The following is a 21634-nucleotide window of genomic DNA, read 5'->3' as shown; positions in this document are numbered from 1 at the left end:
TTTTAATTATCATATGGTTTTGTCAAATAACAGTAATTTTAATAAATAAAAACAACTACTTAATTGTTTTTATCAATTATTTTAATAAAAACAAAAGCTTAATATGTATAGGAAACTTGAAACTTTCATTAAACTGAAGAAAACATTACATCCTGATGAAAAGCTTATTCCAAGAAACAATGATTTTCTTTCATCCAAATAGAAAAATCAACAATATTGACAGCATGTTTTGCTAAAAGATGGGCAGGTTTATTTCCTACCTACATACATAGGAAAACACAACACATTCCTAATTAACATCATGACATGAAGCTTGAATCCCATAAATTATAGGCATCACCGAAGCTGAAGGAGGAGACAAACCTGCAAGTGCATGAAAGACATTTAGAGAATTGCCTTCTAAAGTGAACTCCTGTAATCCCACATCTTTGGCAAACTGTGCTTTAGCCTCCACCCAAGGAAGTGAATTCCGTACCGTACCTGCTGGACGGCCGGAATATACCGTACTGGCCAGTAATCCGATACAGAATACCCCTCTGTTTCGTACCGGAAAAAATACCGGCCGTACCGGCCTCGTACCGGCCAATTTCGGGCAATACCGGCCGGTACCGGGCATACCGGCTGGTATAGAAAAAAGTTTTTTTTTTAAATTTATTTTTATTTTTAAGTTTTATAATTTTTGAATTTTTGTTAGGACAGAATGGTAACTTTTGCATTAACTTATTAATATTATTTGTTTTCTTAGTATGCAATGGTAACTTTTAACTTTTTTTTTTTTATTTGTGTTTTTTTTTCTTTAATTGATACTAAAGTCTAAAACCATGAATAATTAGTTCTGAATTGAAGAAATGTTTTATGATAAACTTTTATATTTATTATAATATATATATATATATATACACACACACACATACATACATACATATATATATATATATATATATATATATATATATATATATATAAATATAAAAAATAGCGGTAAACCCGAAACGGTACACCGGTATTGGCCGGTATCCAAAATATATCGTACCGTTGGCCAAACTGGTACAGCCTCCGGTACGGTATTGACTCTCTTGCCTCCACCTCCAAAGGACCCCTAGGAGCTTGAAATTTCTTACTCAATGTAGCCACCACTAGACCATTGGCATCACGAATTATTACCCTCACCCCAGATTCTTTTTGTGCTTTAAAAACAGTTCCATCCACTTTAACTTTATACATGTGACCAGAAGTAGGAATCCAACGTTGTACCAACGAATCTGAGTGCTTTGGTACATCGGCAGTAGCTTCCTGATACTCCAGCAGCAGTGATGATGCTCCACAAAGCAACTCCAACTCACCAATCCTTTTTCCTCCCTTTCAAATTTCATTCCGGTTACCCCACAACCTCCAAGCAATCGTCCCCACCAACGCAATGACACCTTCATCACAATGATCATTCATCATCATCTTCCAAAATAGCTCTAGAAAACTATTGAATTGACCATCATAATTGGGTTAAAAATCCCAAAACAGCCCCAAATTCTTTTAGCTCTTGGACATGACCAAAATAAATAGCCTAAAGTCTCAGACACGAACACGAACACAGATGCGGTATGACATGGGTATGGGAGGTATGACATTTTTTTGAAAAATTAAGTACGACAAGTTGTGGGTATGACTATTAATTAATTAATTAAAATTTATTTATGTATATTTTAAATATTTTTGGACATAATTCATATTTATTTTAAGTTTTAAAATTAGTAAAACCTATCAATCAAATTTTCAGTACTTATTTTGCCTACAATGTTTCAATTTAATAAATAATAAAAATTATATCACAGCAATAATACATTAACCAAATAAATTTTACCTAATGATATTTCAACTTAATAAATACTAAATAGAAAAATTGCTGACAGCCAGCAGGCAAGTCACAACAAATAAAACTAAGTAGAGTCATTCCTATCTTCGTTGCATGCATCTTCATATCCAATTGAAGTCATGAGTCAACAAATAGCTTCCTATAAGCTGTGTTTCTGTACAATTTTTTTTTTTTTTTAAGGCTGTTTCTGTACAAATTTGAATACCCACTTTTGCAAGTAGAGTCATCCCTATCTTTATTGCTTTCTCACTGAAACATTCATGAAAATACAACTTATCGTCTCAACACATTAAATTAACAATATAATAATAAGAATAATAATAACTCAGTGGAAAGTTCAACATATTAAATAAAGGCTGCGTTTGTTTTGGGTGAAAAGCATTTCTGGAAATGCTTTTCTGTAATTACGGGTGTTTGGTTGCGCACGGAAAATCAATTTTCCGGAAATTGATTTTAGTTGACCAGTGGTCAAAGGTGAAAACCAATTCCCTTTCTATTTTCACTTCAAATCCTATTTTCCGGAAAACTAAGAAACAGAGAGCACGAAGAGAGAGAGAGAGAAAGAAAGAGAGAGCCCAGCGCCCATCGCCGATCCAAGCCAGCGCCCATCGCTGGCAACCACGAACCCATGAACCACCGATCCAAGCTCAGAGCTCATCGCCAGCGACCACGAACCACAAACCCAGTCCCCATCGCCTCACCGCAACAAGCAGACCAGTCGCACCTTCAATCGCACCGCGCCGCGCCGTCGATCGTCGTCGACCCAGACCCATCGCTTCCTCTTCCTCGATCTCTCAGTTTTTTTTTTTTTTTTTTTTTTTTTTTTAAGTTTGATTGTTGTTGTTGGGTGGTGTGGTGGTGATGTTTTGGTGGTTGTGGCTTTTGATTGCCGGAATTTGTTGATGAATTGGCTGTGATTTTGAAATTTTTTGTAACAAAATTTGTTTGGATGCTGAGAAAATAGATGAGAAAATGTGAAAAATTGTAGGAAATAGCATTTTCCGAATAGAACCAAACACATGAAAATATTTTCTACAACAATTTTCATAATATAACCAAACACTTAAAATATTTTTCTTTTCCGGAAAATAGCATTTTCGAAAAATAGGTATTTTTCGAAAAATATTTTACGGGAACCAAACGGACCCAAAATTAAAGTTCAGTATGGTCATACGGCATAAGAAAAGTTGATCAAAATTCTTCCTTCGTTAGCCGCAGGAATGTCATAAAAACAACTAGCTCAAATTAATGCGTGATTGTCATTTTTTTTTAATGTATTAAATAAATCAGAAGAAAGGGAAATCACTATTCTTTTTCTGTCCTAAAAGCCATCAGCCTTACAAAATCGGCCCAGCGGACTTATAAAAAGTAGCCCATGAGAAGATTGTGATTTGTGAGCAATGGATTTGTTCATGTACATAAAGAAAACACAATACAAAAAGCTTTCAGACTTTCATCATGAGCTTTATATATTCTATAATGGACCAGCCCAGTTGATATCTGAGGAGTTCTGAATCTTCCGATGTGTAGACCGACCTGAAAAAGTTACCCGCGTGAGAATATTTTAGAGGATAACAGCCCTCATTGAATCAATGAATCCAAGCAAAAAAGTAAAAAACAAATGCACTTATGAAGTCCACCCGAAGCAACGGTTGACCAAGTCAACCGTTGATTGCTTAGAAGTAGGGTAATAATCCATATAGTTAGTCTTGATAATCTGGCGAGTGAGAGAAACTTTCCAGACCACAGATATGGATATTCCCTTAGCATAGTTATCCCAACCTTACTGTTGTTTGTGCTTTCATCGTAGACCTTGGAGAAGGCCACAATAGTTGTCCCGAATTACGGTGTGGAGATGATGGCCCACCCATCCGATTTCCTTTCAGACTCAGAGACAGGCAGCCAGACCAGCACTGTGGCAATCCTGGCTTTGATCTCTACTGCTCTCATAATAATGATACTGTGCTTAAGCTGCCTACTTCAGTGAAAGCCTTTGTCAAACACATTGATTACAAATCTCAGTTAATTATAGTAACTTACCCAGATAATTGCTTTCCATGGAAAACTCAGGGACTCCATTTATCTTCCCTTCCTTTCCAATTCAAAAATTCTCTTTCTGACTATGCCCTTTTCAGTTGTACGCCAGATACAGAATATCCATATCAGGTCCATTGTCTTAATAGCGCTTCAACCTCAGTTTCTTGCTTTTCCTTCGGATTATGACATCGACAACTTGCCCATATTATCGTGTACGAAGATGTATACCGTTTCATCAGTTCCATCTGATATATGGAGTTCTCCTTCTCTTGAATTGACATGGTCCGGACCGAAGTGCGGACACTGTGAAGGGAAAGGCAAGATATGTAGATTCGAGAATAATAGCACTGATTTGAAAACAGAGTGCTTCGACCCCGACAAAGACAAAGGTATTGTATTATTTCTACCCAATTTCCACTTCTATAATCACACAAGTTCTGTTTCATGCCAATACTATTAGCGTATAGTTCAGAACTTGAAGTTAGGGAGGACAATTTTGCTATTAGTTGCATGAGGTGGCTCTGGCTATCAGCTTAGCAGTTGTGGTTTTTTTTTTTTTTTTTGAATTATTACGTGTGCATTCAGGTATGGTCAAAATTATTTTGTTTAAAATTTTTAAAGGGTCAGGTTGTTTGTTTAGGTAAAATTGGATGATTGAGTTTAATTGTTTTTAGCTTTATTTTTGGTAATTTTTGTTGTTGAATAATTTTTTGGGCTTGTTATTTTGTTTTAGATTTTAGATCTGGCATTTAAAAGGAGAAAAATGCTAGAATTACAATTTTTTTTTATAAATTATTAATGTGATGAGTGGTTATTAGTAAGTAAAAATACAATATAATTGATGTGCCCAGATGCAAACCAATAAAGTTTACTACTACAATAATTTGTAAAAATGTTATAGAAAATTTTGTGGCTTAGTACTCCTAAAAGAATCAATAATAATATTAAAGGGGGCAAAGTGTGATTTTATAGAACAAAATTGCTAAAATTGGTGACTTTGTATATATTAATTTTTTAAAAAAAAAATAGGGGGGCCAAGTCTCCCTCCTCCGTCCCTGCGTAGGCGATCTAATGCTTCATTCTTTTTATCTTCATTCTTTTACAAAATTGTGATTTTATTATGAATTTAATTAGTAAAATTANGGAAAAATTTTCCTTTTGACAAATGAGATTTGTGTTGAGTTGAGGGCCTAAACCAAAACTCAACAATGGGCTTGAAGCATGGCCCTAAGGGTATTTGTGAAGATTTAGAGAATTCACCTTATTTTAAGCCTTGGGCCTAGGTTGGGATTAATAAGGATTATGGGATGGCCAAAAAACGTTTCCTACAGCAAACACATCAACACAACAGAAAAGCATACTGCAATAAAGAAATAGCACAGTTGTAAAATATTCCAGCGGTAGAATATTCCAGCAATAAAATGAGACAGAACAGAATAAACCTCCAGCCGTTAATTATTTCACGGATTAAGGAGAGTGTCTACATCTCCAAAATCACCATCCATCGGTTCCAGTGAGAAGAAGTCCTCTAATACAAAAACATGAGGGAAAAACTCTATAGTAACAATTATATTATAACCTTCAATAGTAAATGAATAAACAAACACTATGGGTTTCATTATAACAAGTAATGGAGAAAGTTAATGAATAAAGAAAGAGTGATTCCAACTAGCGCAGTAACATCATTATTATGCCAGGGTATGCTCATGGATATAGTATATATAGTGAGTAATAAGGGTCATTTTAGTAGTATGAGTAGTGAGAGAGAGAGAGTTTAGTAAAGCTGTTGGGACTTTCTGCTGGGGTGGATAAGAGCTTATAAGTAGAGTTGTGAGTGGTATTTGTGAACTAGGGGCTGAAGAGCTTAGTTTCTAAGTTTGAAACTAAGAACTCGGAAGATCAGAACCTCATTAAGAGCTTAAAGAAAATTAGAGAGAGAGGAAAATAGATAAGTTTATGAGAGAATTCTTCTCTATTTGTGTGGGTTGAAGAATTGGTAGAGAGCTCTATTTATAGTTGAGTTTGAGGGGGTTTTCAGCAAATAATCTCTGCCAAAATCAGTCTCAATCTTCAGAAAATCCTTAGAAAATCAATTCTAGGATTTGGCCAAGAGTAGTAAGTTCAGCTTTAGAATGTTCTTGCTGTTTTGGGTAATAGCAACTAGAGTTCTAACTTAGCATTAAATGCTAATTGTTCTTAGCCAGTGGGATTAGAGCATGTTTTAGGCTAATGATCATGGTTATCTACTGCTAGTATTAGAGCTTCCCGGGGCAGATTGTGTCACCCAAGCCAAGTGTCAATCTTGGAGCCCTCTGCTGGAGATCTCCTTGGTGTCCTCCAAGCCACATTTCCCTAAGTTTCCCCATTTGGGTTCATGTGCTTGGTTCATGAACCAGAAAGTATACATTTTTGGCATAGTAATGAGCTATTTACAAGTTATCCCAGAAGCTTTCATGGTCTGTTCATGGCTGCTCCTAATTCCTTGACCGATTGTGTTGGAGAAGAGAAAGAGAATGGCTGGCTGCAGCTTCACAATCTTATGTCTTGTCAGCACAGCTTTATGTCACATCAATAATCATGAAAATTAGCTTGCCAAGAAATGGTGTAAGCTCAGTTAGACATGTGTTCCCTTCTGATTTGATTTGACAAGTTGGAAATGATGGTAATGGGCCCCAACTGTCAACTTAGTTATGCTAAAGCTTGACTAGTAACTAGTCTAACCACTTTAGTTACTCAAGTGAACCTTGGTTGCTGAGATTAGCGCATGGGCTGGGCTGTCTTGGCTGGACCTTGTTGTTGAGCTTCTTTAGGCTTGTTCATCCCTAAAAAATAAATAGTTTTGCCATGGGCAACATACATGGGCTTTTGTAGTTAGAGTTTCTAATGGAAAAAAATAAGCATAGTTCTCATAAATTTTGTAGAATGAATAGTTTTGAAAGACGAGTAATATATCATAAGTAATTTATGCTTCTCATGAGTTACGGACTTTAGTATATGAAAATATGTTTTTGCCAAGGAATAGTTTTGTGTTTTAAGCGTAATGTAATTTTTTTTGCCAAATGATATTTGGGCTTTAACAGAATAATTGTTTGCCCAATAGTTTTGGGTTTTTTCTTGTAAAAGTTGCCAAAATAATATTGGGCTTTTGTGAATAGTTGCCAAAATATTATTGGACTTTTGTAAAGAGTAGCCAAAATAATATTGGACTTTTGTAAATAAGTGCCAAAATAGTATTAGGCTTTTGTAAATAGGAGCCAAAATAGTATTTGGGTTTTTTGTAAACAATTTGAGATTTTGTAAAAATATTGCCGTGTAGCAATGGACTTAGTAAGAGTGTCGTGTAGCTACTGGCTTTAGAGGTGCCATGTAGCAACGGGCTTTTAGGTGCCGTGTCGCAACGGGCTTTAATGTGTCATGTAGTAACGGGCTTTAGGGTGCCATGTAGTAACAAGCTTTAGAGATATCGCATAGCTAGCAACGGGCTTTGTAAAGAGAGTTTTGTTGGGCTTTTTGGATTTTGCCCACAAGGTAAATGAGTTTGGGCTTTTTGTAGAAATGGTATAATTTTGTGGCCCAATTTTGGTAGTGGTATGATAAGTATTTGTGTGAGAGCCCAAGTTGGGTAATATTTGTAAAAGAGCCCAAATTAATTTATGGCACTTATATGAGAAATATTTGTGGGAGCCCAATACAGGAAAATATTTGGGTAATATGTGGGAAGTATCTAGGAAATATTTGTGTGGGCCCAAAATAGTTTACGAGCTTATATGGGTATTTTAGTGAGTGGGCTAATGAGATTAGGGCCTGAAAATTTGTACCTCAACAGTACCACACCAAAAAAAAATGGTATTTTTAAAACTAATAGAATAAAACTTGATGACGATATTTCATAGAATAAAATTCAACTATTATCATCTTCATAGTGAATTCTTATAATTTTCATTTGCATATAGATTACTAATTAGTCTATCGTGAATAAAAAACCTTCAATGAAACTAAAGAAGTCTTCAAAATTGTGAATGGTCCAAAACCTTAAAAGTAATGTTGAGAAACAAATGAAATTATAAAAAATGAAATTGAGAAAAACAAATACATTATCTCTATAATTATTTGGTCTATTAGTCAATTCTTTATTTTTTAGAGCATTGTTTGAAAATTAAATTTTTTGGGAGGGAAAATCCTAATTTTTTAATGAATCCTTTAAAAATTTTCACTAATAAATATACTAGAAAAAAAAATTTAATTTTTTTGGGTGGTGGCCGGGGGGGATGTAATTCCGCCCCGACTTAGGCTGAAAAGATTTGTCTTCAATCTAAACCCAAAGTCACAAATTCAATCAAAATGGACAAAAAAAAAAAAAATTCAATCTACCCAGCACACTTTAGAAGTAGATTAGCCAACAAAAAAATCACATATCCACTGGAAATATGAGAGAGAGAGACCTTAGGATTCTACTTGTTCAATGAATGGGAGAGGCGAGAGGGCAAAGAGAGTATTTAAAAATCTAATAGGAAAAAAAAATCAGTGGACTTTTAATTTTAAGGAGTAGCAATTGAAGCACCTAGATCGTCATTTGGGTTTGATGGGTAGAGGAAGGGTTGAAAGAATCGGAGAGGCAATGAATTAAAGACTAGTGATGAAAAAGAAAAGTATGGAATGAGTTCTTTCTAAATTAAATTAGATGAATAAGTAAACGCAAAGTATATATAAAGTTAAAATCATCCAAGATGAATATAAAGTCAATTGGTTAATATATTTAATATTATTAAAAAAAAATTAGAGGAACCAATCAATATAAAATAAAAATAAAATAAAAATAAAAAAAAACAGTGACGTTACCGATGATGTGACTCAGCAAAAGCATTGAAACAAAGGGCTATTTGGTTTTTTTTTTTTTTTTTTTTTTTTTTGTCATCACTCATCACTCCTCACCCAATTTTCATCACTCATCACTTATAACTTAAAATACCCCAATTTCCCAAACCCCACCATTTGGACTCATCACTCAGTTCTGCTGTTACTTTGTTTCAAAAAAAATAAATAAATAAAAGTCAAATATTGCAGTTGAAATTTCAAAATTTGCAGGTTTAATTATGAAAATGTCATTGGAAGCTGAGTTTTGGAAACTGAAAACGCCTAAAATGTGTTTTCAGTTTCCATAACTCATCACTCAAAAATCAAAGAATTGAGTGATTAAAACAATGCCAAACAGACTTTTTGGCCGTGGGACCCACATATTTTGAGTTATGGGTGATGGAAACAGAGTTATGGGTGGTGGAAACACAAAAACCAAACAACCCCTAAATACTTAGATATTATATAAATAGTAATGCTTCAAGCACAAACTATTTTACATCATTTTTACAAAATATTAATGTGGCCAACCTTTTATTAGTTTTCATCTAAACCCACCATTAATAACATTTTTTTCATTTACTAATAATCACTCACTACATTAGCAGTTTGTAAAATAATTTGTATCTCTAACATTATTCTTATATAAATATGAACAGATGTACATCAAATAAGAATATAAGAATTGGGATATTGTCATAATTATAGCCATCTTGCATAATGTCATTATCACAGCCATCGTTGTCCGTTGAGATGATCAAAACAAAGTGTAGTCTGCTAGAGATAAATTTATATTAGCTATGCTAGTGCCACATAAAATGGCACAACTTGTGCTACAACTCATCCACGTGACGAGTTGTAAATGGTAGAAGAGTTTCCCCACATGGACCCACCATCCCTCTACCATTCACAACTCGCCACGTAGGCGAGTTGTGGCACTTTATGTGGCATAAGCATAACTAGTGGCAGAGCCAAGAATTTAGGTCAGGGGAGGCCAAGATTAAAAGACAATAAGATTGGAAGTAAAAAATTAATCAATATTAAGAACAAAATAAATACAATTATGGTTAAGAATAATCAAATTAAGAGATCATTATAAATACAAAGAGTTTAAACATATAATTTGGATTATAAATTTATGGTTAAGAATAGTCAAATCAAGAGATCCATCTAAATATAAACAGTTTAAACATATAATTTGATTCTTCAAAAAATTAAATGAATAAATAAATCAAAGCAAAAGTATTAAGAGTATGCATATCTGTGAATATTTGAATATGTGATTTAAAAACCCAACTTGAATGCTTTTAAAAACTCCATAGAAACTCTAAGATCCAAATAAAGAGGATGGTATGAAAAAAAAAAAATTTTTCTTTTTGATGGGAGGCATGCTTTGTTTGCATTATATATACTTTTTTTTTTCCAGAGTTCTATGCTAGTACTGATTTCTATTCTAGCAAAGTTGTTATTTTCTTATTTTTTTTAATCATTACTAAGTGGGACCCGCATTTTTATATTATAAGAAATTCTGATGCCACACCTAATTACACAATCTTACCCACATCTCGTCCATGTGGCAAGTTCTAGTTGGTGGAAGGGTGATGGTAGGTCCATTTTTGTTTAGTCCATCAAGTTTTTGTGTTCAGACTACTATTCAATGCATCAGTGTAGAGTTTTTTTTTTTTTTTTTTTTTTTCCCCCCCCCCCCCCCCCCCTTCTATATATTGTGTTTAAACTTTAAACCTACTGGAGTTGACCAAATAAACATATATGCTGCATGCGTCTGGATTTTGAGCAAACGGCACCGGATGCCCAACAACCAGACTATAGTTATTTACTTCTGTAAGTAATGACATTGTCATGCACAATTATATTCTACTCGTTCTTGGCAGTTAAGCTAGAAGCCTCTTGGCAGAAAAAATGTTCTTGTTGGCACTTATTAGCTGAGTTACAAAGAGCCTAACACTTATTGGCTGCACTTGCTGGCGCACACAGCCCACAGCAACAATGCACCTAGGCTGCATTGCATCACCGATTGGCTGCAACATGGTTGGCAGCCACTTGCAACCAATGAATAAAGCACTGCATCAAATTATATATAGAGTACACGTCCACGCAATTGATAACCAAATATAATGGAAACTTGAATGGTGTCATTTCTCTAATCTATATCAGTGAAATTTCAAAACATCAGTACTCTGATAACTTCAAAAATTTCTGGCCTAGTTGGACAGACAAAACGAGCATTATATCCTAATTTAACATTGAAGGTAAACACCACATTATTAGTTTGCAAACATATGTTCATTGCCATTTAACAAGAAGTGAATGACTAAATATAGTTATTTCAAATTATATGTACACCATGTGACTGAGAGTCTGCCTTAAATCAAAATCACAAAATTTAAAGAATGCTAGCTCAATGTATATGACCTTTAAAAGATATAACAGTTCTACAAGGATGCAAAAACTACATAATAGAAAGAAAAATAATTTAGAAAAAGAAATGTGGTAAAGAGGATTTTTAGTTCTCAATGCTCCTATATATAGGAAGGTCATTCCTAGGCTGATTGTTTAAACCTAAATCCACTCCAACAGCAATAATGCTAGTTGAGGCCCCTTCTGCAACATCATTAGCCATCTTCAAAAAGTAACTATGCCTGCAGAAGCAAATGCTTAGACCTGGTATAATATTATAAAAATATTTAAGCAATGGAAAATAGTCAAAATACATATACCATCGAGTATCTGCTGTCAATTCAGGATGGAAGGCAGTCCCTAACAAGTTTCCCTGTCTTACAGCTACAATCACTTTTTTTTCAGACTGTATTTTCTCCTGAAATATTGAACAATGTATAAGTAGATAACTAATTGATAAAATCGCTTCCATTTTAACCATTCCAGTGATATGTGTTTGGCATATTATGATCACTAGTTAACCCACACACACACACACACGCTAACAAGTTCCTGCGTTGGCTTTTTTCTTTTCTTTTTCTTTTTTCAAACTAAATAGCTGCGTTTATTGCACCCCTCACCAAAGACTCCAGCATATCTTCAAAATATACGCTAGGGAAGTCATTGATGACAGAAGTCAGTTATCACAGTTAGTCATCCTCACAATGTCTCTAGGGCAGTGTCTAGTATGGCTCCTGTGCATAAACACTATCAGAAACTTACTGTCTTCAATTTTGAAAAAAAAAAAATTTAACAAGAAATGACTTTGACACAGTTTGGTTTTTTTTACAGCAGCTCTTGTGAAGAAAGAAATGATGGAGTAGTACTCTAGCAAATGAAATTGTGGCTTACTAGTTCATGTGGCAGCTCTTAGGCACAGAGGCAAGCCCTCTAAAGCTCTAAAACCCCATGGGAGAAGGCTCAACCAAAACGGGATTTTCCTTATCCTCTTAGAAGTGGAGACAAAGGGAAGCACTAGTTGCCGTTTTTTTTTTTTTTCTTTACCTCCTTTCCACCCATAAAATCATAATAACTTGTAATATGGTGGACGTGGTGGTTCCATTTTTACATTATCTAAAGGCTAATATAGGTCATAAGAGATAAAAGGCACAAGTGCAACATTACAAAGATGTCCTTGTCTCATAAAGAAAGCAATCATTGTAAGGCACATCAAGAATAAAATTGTAAGTATTGAAAAAATGCTCACTATCAGATTGCTAGTTCACAAGATAGTCTGTTCTCTATCTATATAACCTTTATAAGACCCAAAATATGATGCTGTACCAGTGCCATAGAGGTTAAATCATGGTTTCAAGATTTAATATGAGTTCTATAAGCCATCTCTGCTAATCTCACTTCCTCTATCTACAAATGATAGAATAGTCCATCCACTAATTAGAACAGATTGTACTCTTTGTTGTGTGATATGATAATTGTACTGATGCATGCATATCTTTTACATTGCATTTAAATAGCAACATGGTCAACCATATTTTGGAGAAGACAAATAAAATACTCCATTGTTTATATGTTAAGTAGCAGATTAAATATTTCTGTTAAAGTATTGAATCAATAGATCATTACAGCAATGAGCATATAACAAACCTCTGGGGATTCAATAGTAGAATTTGAATCCAAGACATCGGATGGGACGGGATAATCAGCCAGCACTTGAACTTCTGGACCTACTTCAAGGATTGCAGGAGCACGAATGAAAACTCCAGGAAATGTCTCAGGACCACCTTCCTTGGATGCAAGCTCCGGTACTGCAAGCTCTGCCTCAAAGCTTTGAATCTATATACACATGAATTTTTTAGATAACAAAGACATTAGAGAAACCCCATAAGTAGATATTGACAATAAATTGACACACATCTCACTATATAAAATTTTAAAGAAGAAGTCAATCCCTCAACAGCAGGACTTTTCATAAAAGGGAAGATCCAAACTTGTGTGCCATAAACTTCATGCATTTTCCTCTTCCCTTTTTTTTGGCTGCCTACCAGGGCCAGAGGGAGGGGAGTAACTCCATACATGATAAATCAATATTTATCTAAGAAATTTCTAGGTGAGTAAAATAATAAAGACAGGGCTTTTCCAGCCAAATGAGTATGAATGCTTTATATATTTTATTCTGTTCATCAAGAAAGCAAACTACATATACTCAATACAAAAAATACATAAGGAATTTAACCCCACACTCCATGAAAAGACTTCATAAATCATTACTTCAATGCAAAAACATTACTAGAGAATCTGCACCTAGCAATAAACAAGGTAGCTCTTTCAATGCTCTACCCATCCTTGTATCAAACAGAGAAAGTTCAGTTAATCTCTTTGCAACCAAATATGGCAAACAAAGAACTCTGAACCTAACCAAATAACTTTAGCAGTTTTTATCTACTTCAGTTCATACCTTCTTAGACAACATGAACTCTTCAAACTCAAATACTGAACAGGACAGCTTCTAATTAATTGAAACTGGCCAGCATTACCCCCCCCCCCAAACACACACATTTTCATTTAACAAATATTCTATAGAATTAACCCTATGCTACTAGACTACTAGAACACATTAGAAGATTTAAAGGACTTTGCATATAATTTTTATACAAAACCTTCAAAACAAAAGAACTAATAAAGATATTTCAAAAAAAAATATAGGGTTAAAATTGAAATGTTTCATGAGATCCTAAGACCTGATCCTACAATCATTTTTAGGATATAAATCCCAAGTTTTTGAATGGCTCCATAATGACAGATTTGAGCCATGAGATGCTATGCAAAACAAATTAATTGAATTACTACAGGATGCTCAAACATACTTAAGTAATCCTCATCATATCCAAACATGCTTAAGTATGTCTCATCATATTACATCAGATTTCCAGACCATTACTCTACAAACCCCAACAGCTTTAGCCTTTGTTGCATAACTATCTGAATTAAACATAATGCACTTGAGAAATAAGACTGCAGAGAGTTACCTGACTACCAAAGAAATTCCTATGCACAGTACAATCCAGGCCACCAACTAGCTCCTGCCCACCTGTTTTTTGCCCTGAAAAGATATGCCAACCACTCAATGTATAAACAAGTTTCGGGTGCTTCTATTTCTTTAAGGACAAATCAAGGTTTTCAAAAAAAAAAAAAAAAAAAGCATTAAAGTAAACCCAATGCAAAACAGAATAAAGGATGGAAAACCCACCTACAGCTTTGTTTGCTAAGAAGATAAGCCCTGCACAGGTCCCCCAAACAGGCTTCCCCATTTTGACAAATTCACGCAATGCAGGAAACTACGAATAAACTCAAAATTAATAAATTAGCTACATTGGTTCTGAAGAAAAATTAAGAACATATATATAAATTGCTCAAAAGCCCTGCATTTTAAATAATTTGGGGTCTGAAAAAACAAAACCTTGTCAAATAGAAAGCTTTAGACAAGTTCATTATAACTAGCATTTATTTCAAACCAATAGAACATGAAAAATATATAAAGTTTAAGTACTCCAAAGCCCAGCATTTTAAATAATTTGGGGTCTGAAAAACAAACCTTGTCAATAGAAAAATTTAATGGACAATAACAACCAAGTTCAAGGAATCACATGGTACATTAAAATAAGTTCTTTTCTCTCCTAATCAACGTTAAGCATCATTCTTGAGATTAAAAAGAAGAAAATTTCAAACTCTAGCTTGGTATATATTTACATATCACGCTAACTTGTAAGAAAGTAAAAATCTTGGAGCAAATTAGCAAGAGGGTCTATATTATTAGCTACCCAATTGAATTTTTAGCGTTGTTTGATTGTACTTTCGCAAGAAACATTTTTTGAAAATATTAATGTAGAGAGTGAGAGAGAGGACCAGGTTGTGATACTCAGCGAGCTTAGCCATGGTGGTGCTCTCTCCTCCAGGGATGATAAGGGAGGCCACGCTGTCAAGCTGCGCTGGCTTCCTTATCTCCACGCCTTTGACTCCTAGCCTTCTCAGCGCTGAGACCATAAACAAAGACACAGAGATTGAGCACACACACAAAACAGTATGTGAAGTATGTGTGTGTGTGTGTGAGAGAGAGAGAGAGAGAGAGAGAGAGATAGAAGATGTGCCTGAGATGTGTTCGTTGAAAGATCCCTGAAGAGCGAGAACGCCAACGAGGGCCATGTTCGCGAAAGATTTGGCTGAGTGAATCTGCGAACGAAACAAATTCAGCGAGAGAGAGAGAGAGAGAGAGAGACGTAAACCACTAGCGGGCCTCTTGTTTCTTATGGCGCTCCTCGTTAGTTTCCACTGGCCACTTTCCCACCACCTTCGCTTATTTTATGTTAGCTTTAATTTTCACCTATTACATTATGGTTTCATGCCACCAGCGGGTCCAAGTAACTTTCTTATTACTCATTTATTTAATGATTGAAAAGACAATGGGGAGGAGGAATTCAATTCAAACTATAATGTTGTACCCAACAAACACATAAACTATTCGAGACACAATTTCAGTTCAAAAAATGAATTGTGTATAATATAACAGTGTGTAATAGACAATAAACATTGCTTCAACCATAATTCTCCCTATTATAAATGAAAGCAGGTTACCAAGCTCTTGGCCAAGTCACTCACACCATTAAAAAGTATCTCAAGCATAAAAGATATGCACCTTCTCTCTTATAATGCATTGGTCTCACTCACATGAGTTCTATTGCCAAATATACTTATGGGCAAGTTGATTCAAGTTTAGAGTCAATTCGTTACTCAATTAAATCCCGTCGGATGAGAAACTCTCTCGCATAATGTCGTTTGAGAGATCAAAAAAAAAAAAACTTTAGTATTCGACCATTGGGTGAACAATCATGGCTTGGATGAGTTATCGTCGAATTACAGCAAAATTCTATAGAATTTACTCCAAAGACCAAAAACACGAATCTAACTTATTGAGTTAAATTATAAAAAATGCACAGATTCAAATTTATAACTCCTAGATTTATATATATTTCACTTCAACCTCATTAAAAATCATAAGCAACATAGTTACCAAACTTTTTTTTTTTTAAAAGTACTAACTTTTTTGAGGAAAACAAAAAAACCATTTATAATTCTCAATTTTACACAGGTCTAACTTCAATATCATCAAAAGGCAAAAACAAAACAAATATTCATTATGTTTCAATATTTCAATCTACTATAAAACTATCAAAGTCATGAAGATAAAATTAAAAAGGCTCATAGCTCTTGTTGAAGTCAAGCTGGAGAAGTTTAAAACCCACGAATAAGGATGGCAACGGGATGAGGTCGGATCAATGGTGCCCATCCCCATCTTGTCTCCTCTTCAAAATGAGGAAAGCTCACATTTTTGGGTGATTCAATGATGGGATTGTAGCTTCCTACTCTTGCCAATAGATAGCATAACTTTCATAGATTCTTGCAACTCAAAAAGTTCAAGATATTTCTTCGATTTAACAATTTTAGGAAAAATTGTTCTTAATGAAAGTGACTTCACTAACTTTGGATAATTGGTTTTACGTATCTTAAGAAAGCTTACTCCTCATGTCACATATTTGATTACTTGTCTTATAAAGCTCTATGCTACAATTTTACAAATCTTTTGAACCACAAATCTAATAAACCGTCATTTTTTTGTTAAGGGATGCTACTAGAATCTCTCAATTAGTTGTACCCCACAAGATATTAGGTACTAATAACAATCACCTTTATCACTCAAAAAAAAATCACCTTTAGAGAATTTCAAATTTTAGAGAACCTTTTTAAAAAAAAAAAACAATATTCAAGTGGCAAACACAATGTTAGTCTCCTAAATATGTATTTAATATTAAAGAAAAATGGTTAGAAAGGTGGGGGACTGTGGACGCAAGGGCAAGAAGTGTCGGAGTCGCCACTTAGTTATATGGTCTAGAAACCACAAATATAGCGTCTTTTCAAGGAAGGACCTTTGGTTTTACTATCAGAGTATGGGTTTGGAGTTTAGGTACGCTCTTAGAAAGGTGTTAGGCACCCAAGATCGTCCAACCCTAAGGTTGGCCTCCCATCATTATGTCTTACGTCTTAACCTTATTAAAAACCAATTCAACACTTGTATCCTAACTCACAAGCACGCTAACATGCATCTAACATACAACATGGCATCATTCATCCCAAAACACATATATATACATCAAACTAAAGCAAAAGAGAGCCAAACCCAAACACAAATAAGAAACCATAGCACACATCTAACATGTGAACATCCTATCAAGGCAAAGCAGCAAACCAAGCATGGCAGCAAGCATATCAGATCACAAATCAAAACAAGGCATCAATTTCATACACGTATATGAAGGGAGGATTAAATAATCGACATGCATGTTCATGCGAATGCATGACTTACCTTACTTACCTCGCAGCACCTCAGCATCTATGGCATCATGAATGGGCATGTGAGTGCAAGTTCATGGCATCGAAGCAAGAAACAAGCATAAAACTCTAATCTAAACATGTGATAACAAACAAACATGTTAAAAAGATGGACAACCAATTATAGGGCTTAAAATAAATGAAAAAGAGGTCACACAAAACAAACATGTGAAAGTAGAAACAAAATAAACAAAAATTAGGGTTTCTGGGTAATGACATCATGCACGCTAGAACAGGTCTGGGTACGCATGAGTTCAGCTTGCGTGCGTAGGCTAGATTAAGCATACATAGATCCTTACCCAAAAAACCTAATTAACACAGAAATAGAGCAAAAGCCAAACAAAATAGAAAAACGTAAATCTAGTAACCTAACATGCTTAAAAACATGAAGAAAACCTAAAACTAACCTAGACAAACATGTATAAACATAAACTAAACAAAGAAACAAATTAAAGAAAAGATTAAAGCCAGAAAATAAAACGAAAAGTTCAAAAGAATACCTTAAAGCAAAAGCTCCTAAGCTTGATTTTTTACCATTCTTCTCAATCAAATCTATCATAATTCAATAAAATAGTGATTAGTAATCTTAAATTCAAAGGATTGGGGCCAAAAAAGGTCCTAATAAAAATAAAAATAAAAAGACTTGAGAGTGTTTTGTGAAAAACTCCTTTTGATTTACTATTTTTTAGTGAATCTTAGGTTTTTTTCCGTGAGATTTTTGTGTATGTTGAAAATGTACCATGTTAAAAGAAAAAATAGTGTTTGGAACGGCTCCCAGACGATGTGAGATTCATTCCAAACTTCAATCATTATTGCAAAAAACTTGTCTTTCATATGTTTCTGAAACCCTAATTGCGTACGCATACTTTAACTCGCGTACACAGGCCGTAACTCATGTACGCAGGCCGAAGGCCACTTTGGTCATTTAATTTTCTAAAGATACATTATTGCTCATTTAAAAGGTTATATTTTCCATTTTTGTTGACACTCCATTTTGCAACTCGTATTTAACCTCACATGGAGGGTAAAAGGGTAATTTTGCCTTAAAAATATGCATTTTGATTCTGCTCATTAAATCCTTAATCTCATTACCAAAATGATCTTGATATTTTAACAATCAAATCGACTAGTCATAAGCCCTAATTAGACCATCAGATTGAAAGTTATCATCAAATCAAGTTTTAATGGCCGAGAAACACTATCACAAATTGAGTCCGACTATATGTGATTATGAACAATTGATTCCAATTAATTATAATTATAATCAATTTGAAATTAATAATGTGTCATAATTAGATTGGTTAAGACTATATTTTATTGTGAGGTTGCATACACCTAATTAATTAGATAGTTAAACATTAATTATTCAATGAGTAATTTGTGCAATTATCTTTTAATTAGAGTAAATTTGGAACCAATTAAGTCTGAAATGGGAGTGATTGGAGCCATTTAATGTTAATTGAGAGCTAATTTGGGACCTATTAATGTTAATTGTGCTGAAACCATTTTCTAACAAATGACCTCTGCTCACCATTTCATCGATATCTCTCAAAATATTTTGAATCTGTGAATGAAGTTAATTTTCCTAGAAACTAGACATCCAGGGCTTCAATTTGAGCATAAAAACAAGACAATTTCAATCAAAATTAAGTCAGATATAATTTTTTGAAGTTGGCTCTACAGACTGTTACAGCAGCTACGGGAAAATCGAATTTTGACTTGCTCCTCACTTCCACCAATCTTTCCATTTAATACACCAGATTTTCTCCAAGGCTAAAATGAGGTCTAAGTTCATGATTCTTTGTCAACATTCATTAAATGGTCTTCCATTCATTTTTTTTCTCAATCACTACTATATAAATCCCCCATCTCCTCCATTCCAAAGTACACAAAAACCCCATCTCTTCTCCTCTTTTGAGTTCTAGGAAGTTGAGTAGTCTTGTCAAATCTTGATCTTCTTGAGACTCAAGGTATTAAGTGAGACTCACTTTTGCTCTCCTAGTTCTTTTTTTCCTCCACCCTTAAGACCTCTACCAAAAGTCTCCTCCTCCACCATATAGATCTTGCATGAAGGTATAATCCATTTCCCTAATTGTTTTTTGTGTTGTCATGATGAAAATTTAAGATTAAAACATGATAATAATCATTTAAATTCCTTTGAATATATTTGAATGTTCTTAATTGTTCTTCACATGTTCATGTATATCACTAGTTTCAATCTTAAATCCACATCAAAATCATGAAAAATATGTTTGTTTAATAATTCTTTTAAATTCTTAAATCTAGGATATTACCATCCATACACATTCACTAGAATTTATCTTTCAATCCAAATAAAATGCTTAATAAATTGAATTAGGATTTATCACATGCACACACTTTAATTCAACATGCAAATTGGTTGATAACATATTGGATGATGTGATATGAATGTTGGCAACCATAGTCTAGAAGATCGGTTTCACCGGGCAAGGTGAGTGCCTAACACCTTCCCACCTTATAACATAGCCTCCAAACTTAGATCAAAGGTTGATAGACCAATGTTTATCCTTGTAATTTTCATTTTTTAGATTGTAACTAGGAAACAAAGTTATGTACTTTATCTTAGATTGTATCTAGGACCAAAGTCATGTAATTTTCCTATGATCAATGTAAATTCAATTGAAAATTAATAAAATGAGGAATTTTTCAATTTTGGTTTTCTTATTTATCCTAATAATTAAATAAGTGACGACTCCATTGTAAAACTCTTAATCTAAAGGGAAAAATATAACTAGTCAAACCTCCATTTTGAGAGGCAATAACACAACTTCACCCATTCACATGGATTTGACCCAATACCTAAAAAAGGGGGCCGGGGGCGCGGTCTCTGACAATTTTAAGACTCCTCAAGTCAATTTAACATCTAATTGGGCTCTAAATTGGCCTTAGGCCTTAGAATTCAAGCATCATTGGAGAACGGGGGCCTGAGTCGTAAGAGGTACAAAATGCGGTGTCTACAGGGACATAATTCTAGACAATTTTAAAAAGTGGGGGACTTAATTTTAGACCATTTTAAAAAGTGGCTTATCCCGCTACTTCCACTTATCTAATAACTCCTATGAGATAGTATTTTATTTTAATAATTAAATATATATATATATATATATTTAAGATCTATGTGGATGCTCTAGGAATGGTGGGTTGAAGGGGGAAAACCTTATATAGTAAAACGAATGAAGTTTGAACGAACATGGAGGGGCCAAGGATTACCCAGAGTTTGAGGATGACTCATTTTTGAACTTTTAGATGACAACCAAGGTAGGATGAGAAAATAAACAAACGAGCCTTGCTAGATTATACTAGTTCGGTCAAATCTTAGATCAGACACTCCAATCATTAAGGTGAGGAGTCTTCTTTAGGACATTAGCTTCTCTAAGAATCTTTGATGACATCTTCCTATCACTAATCAACATTTAATGACTGGCCTACTAATGGGTTGAGCATTAAATAATATTAGTTTTTTATGAGAAGATAAATACTATTAGTCAAAAAGGGGTTATCTAATTTATATTTTTTGAGAAAGTTGCCCTAATTACACGTCTCATCCACCGAGTAATTGAGAGGATACGCACCCTCTACTCATGGGTCAAGTTAATTCAAGTTTGGAGTCAATTTGTTACTTAATCCAATCCTATCAGATTCTATCAGATGATAAACTCTCTCACATGATGTCATCCGATAAATCGAACAAAACCTTTAGTATTCGACCATCAAGTGAACAATCATACCTCAGATGAGTTATAGATTACAACAAAATTCCATAAAATTTACTCAAAATACCAAAAACAAAAATCTAAATTATTGAGTGAAATTTTTAAAAAAAATGCACAAATTCAAATTTATAAATCTTAGATTTATATATATTTCACTTCAACCTCATTAAAAATCATAAGCACCATAGTTACCAAACAAATTTTAAAAGAAAAAACACATACTTAAATTTTTGAGGAAAACAAAAAACCTTAGTTCATA

At 34.1% G+C, this 21634-nt stretch overlaps 2 protein-coding genes across 2 annotated transcripts; one reads left to right on the top strand and one right to left on the bottom strand.

Moving 5' to 3' along the window:
* The first annotated feature begins 1591 nt into the window (after positions 1-1591).
* Positions 1592-4444, top strand: LOC136062061 (putative RING-H2 finger protein ATL21A). Its single transcript, XM_065760661.1, has 4 exons — positions 1592-1616; positions 3681-3901; positions 4017-4296; positions 4368-4444. The coding sequence occupies exons 1-4, from the start codon at positions 1592-1594 to the stop codon at positions 4442-4444; spliced, it is 603 nt and encodes a 200-aa protein (XP_065616733.1).
* Positions 4445-11043: 6599 nt separating this feature from the next.
* Positions 11044-15533, bottom strand: LOC112035279 (probable pyridoxal 5'-phosphate synthase subunit PDX2). The gene is made up of 7 exons (XM_024068100.2): positions 15325-15533; positions 15083-15210; positions 14427-14514; positions 14206-14279; positions 12824-13012; positions 11500-11597; positions 11044-11421 (listed from the first exon to the last, which is right to left on the bottom strand). The coding sequence occupies exons 1-7, from the start codon at positions 15377-15379 to the stop codon at positions 11286-11288; spliced, it is 768 nt and encodes a 255-aa protein (XP_023923868.1). The 5' UTR covers positions 15380-15533; the 3' UTR covers positions 11044-11285.
* Between the last annotated feature and the right edge of the window lie 6101 nt (positions 15534-21634).

The sequence above is a fragment of the Quercus suber genome, unplaced genomic scaffold (genome assembly GCF_002906115.3).
Source record: "Quercus suber isolate HL8 unplaced genomic scaffold, Cork oak 2.0 scaffold_377, whole genome shotgun sequence".
Classification (NCBI taxonomy): domain Eukaryota; kingdom Viridiplantae; phylum Streptophyta; class Magnoliopsida; order Fagales; family Fagaceae; genus Quercus; species Quercus suber.
This window is presented reverse-complemented; position numbering and strand designations above follow the sequence as displayed.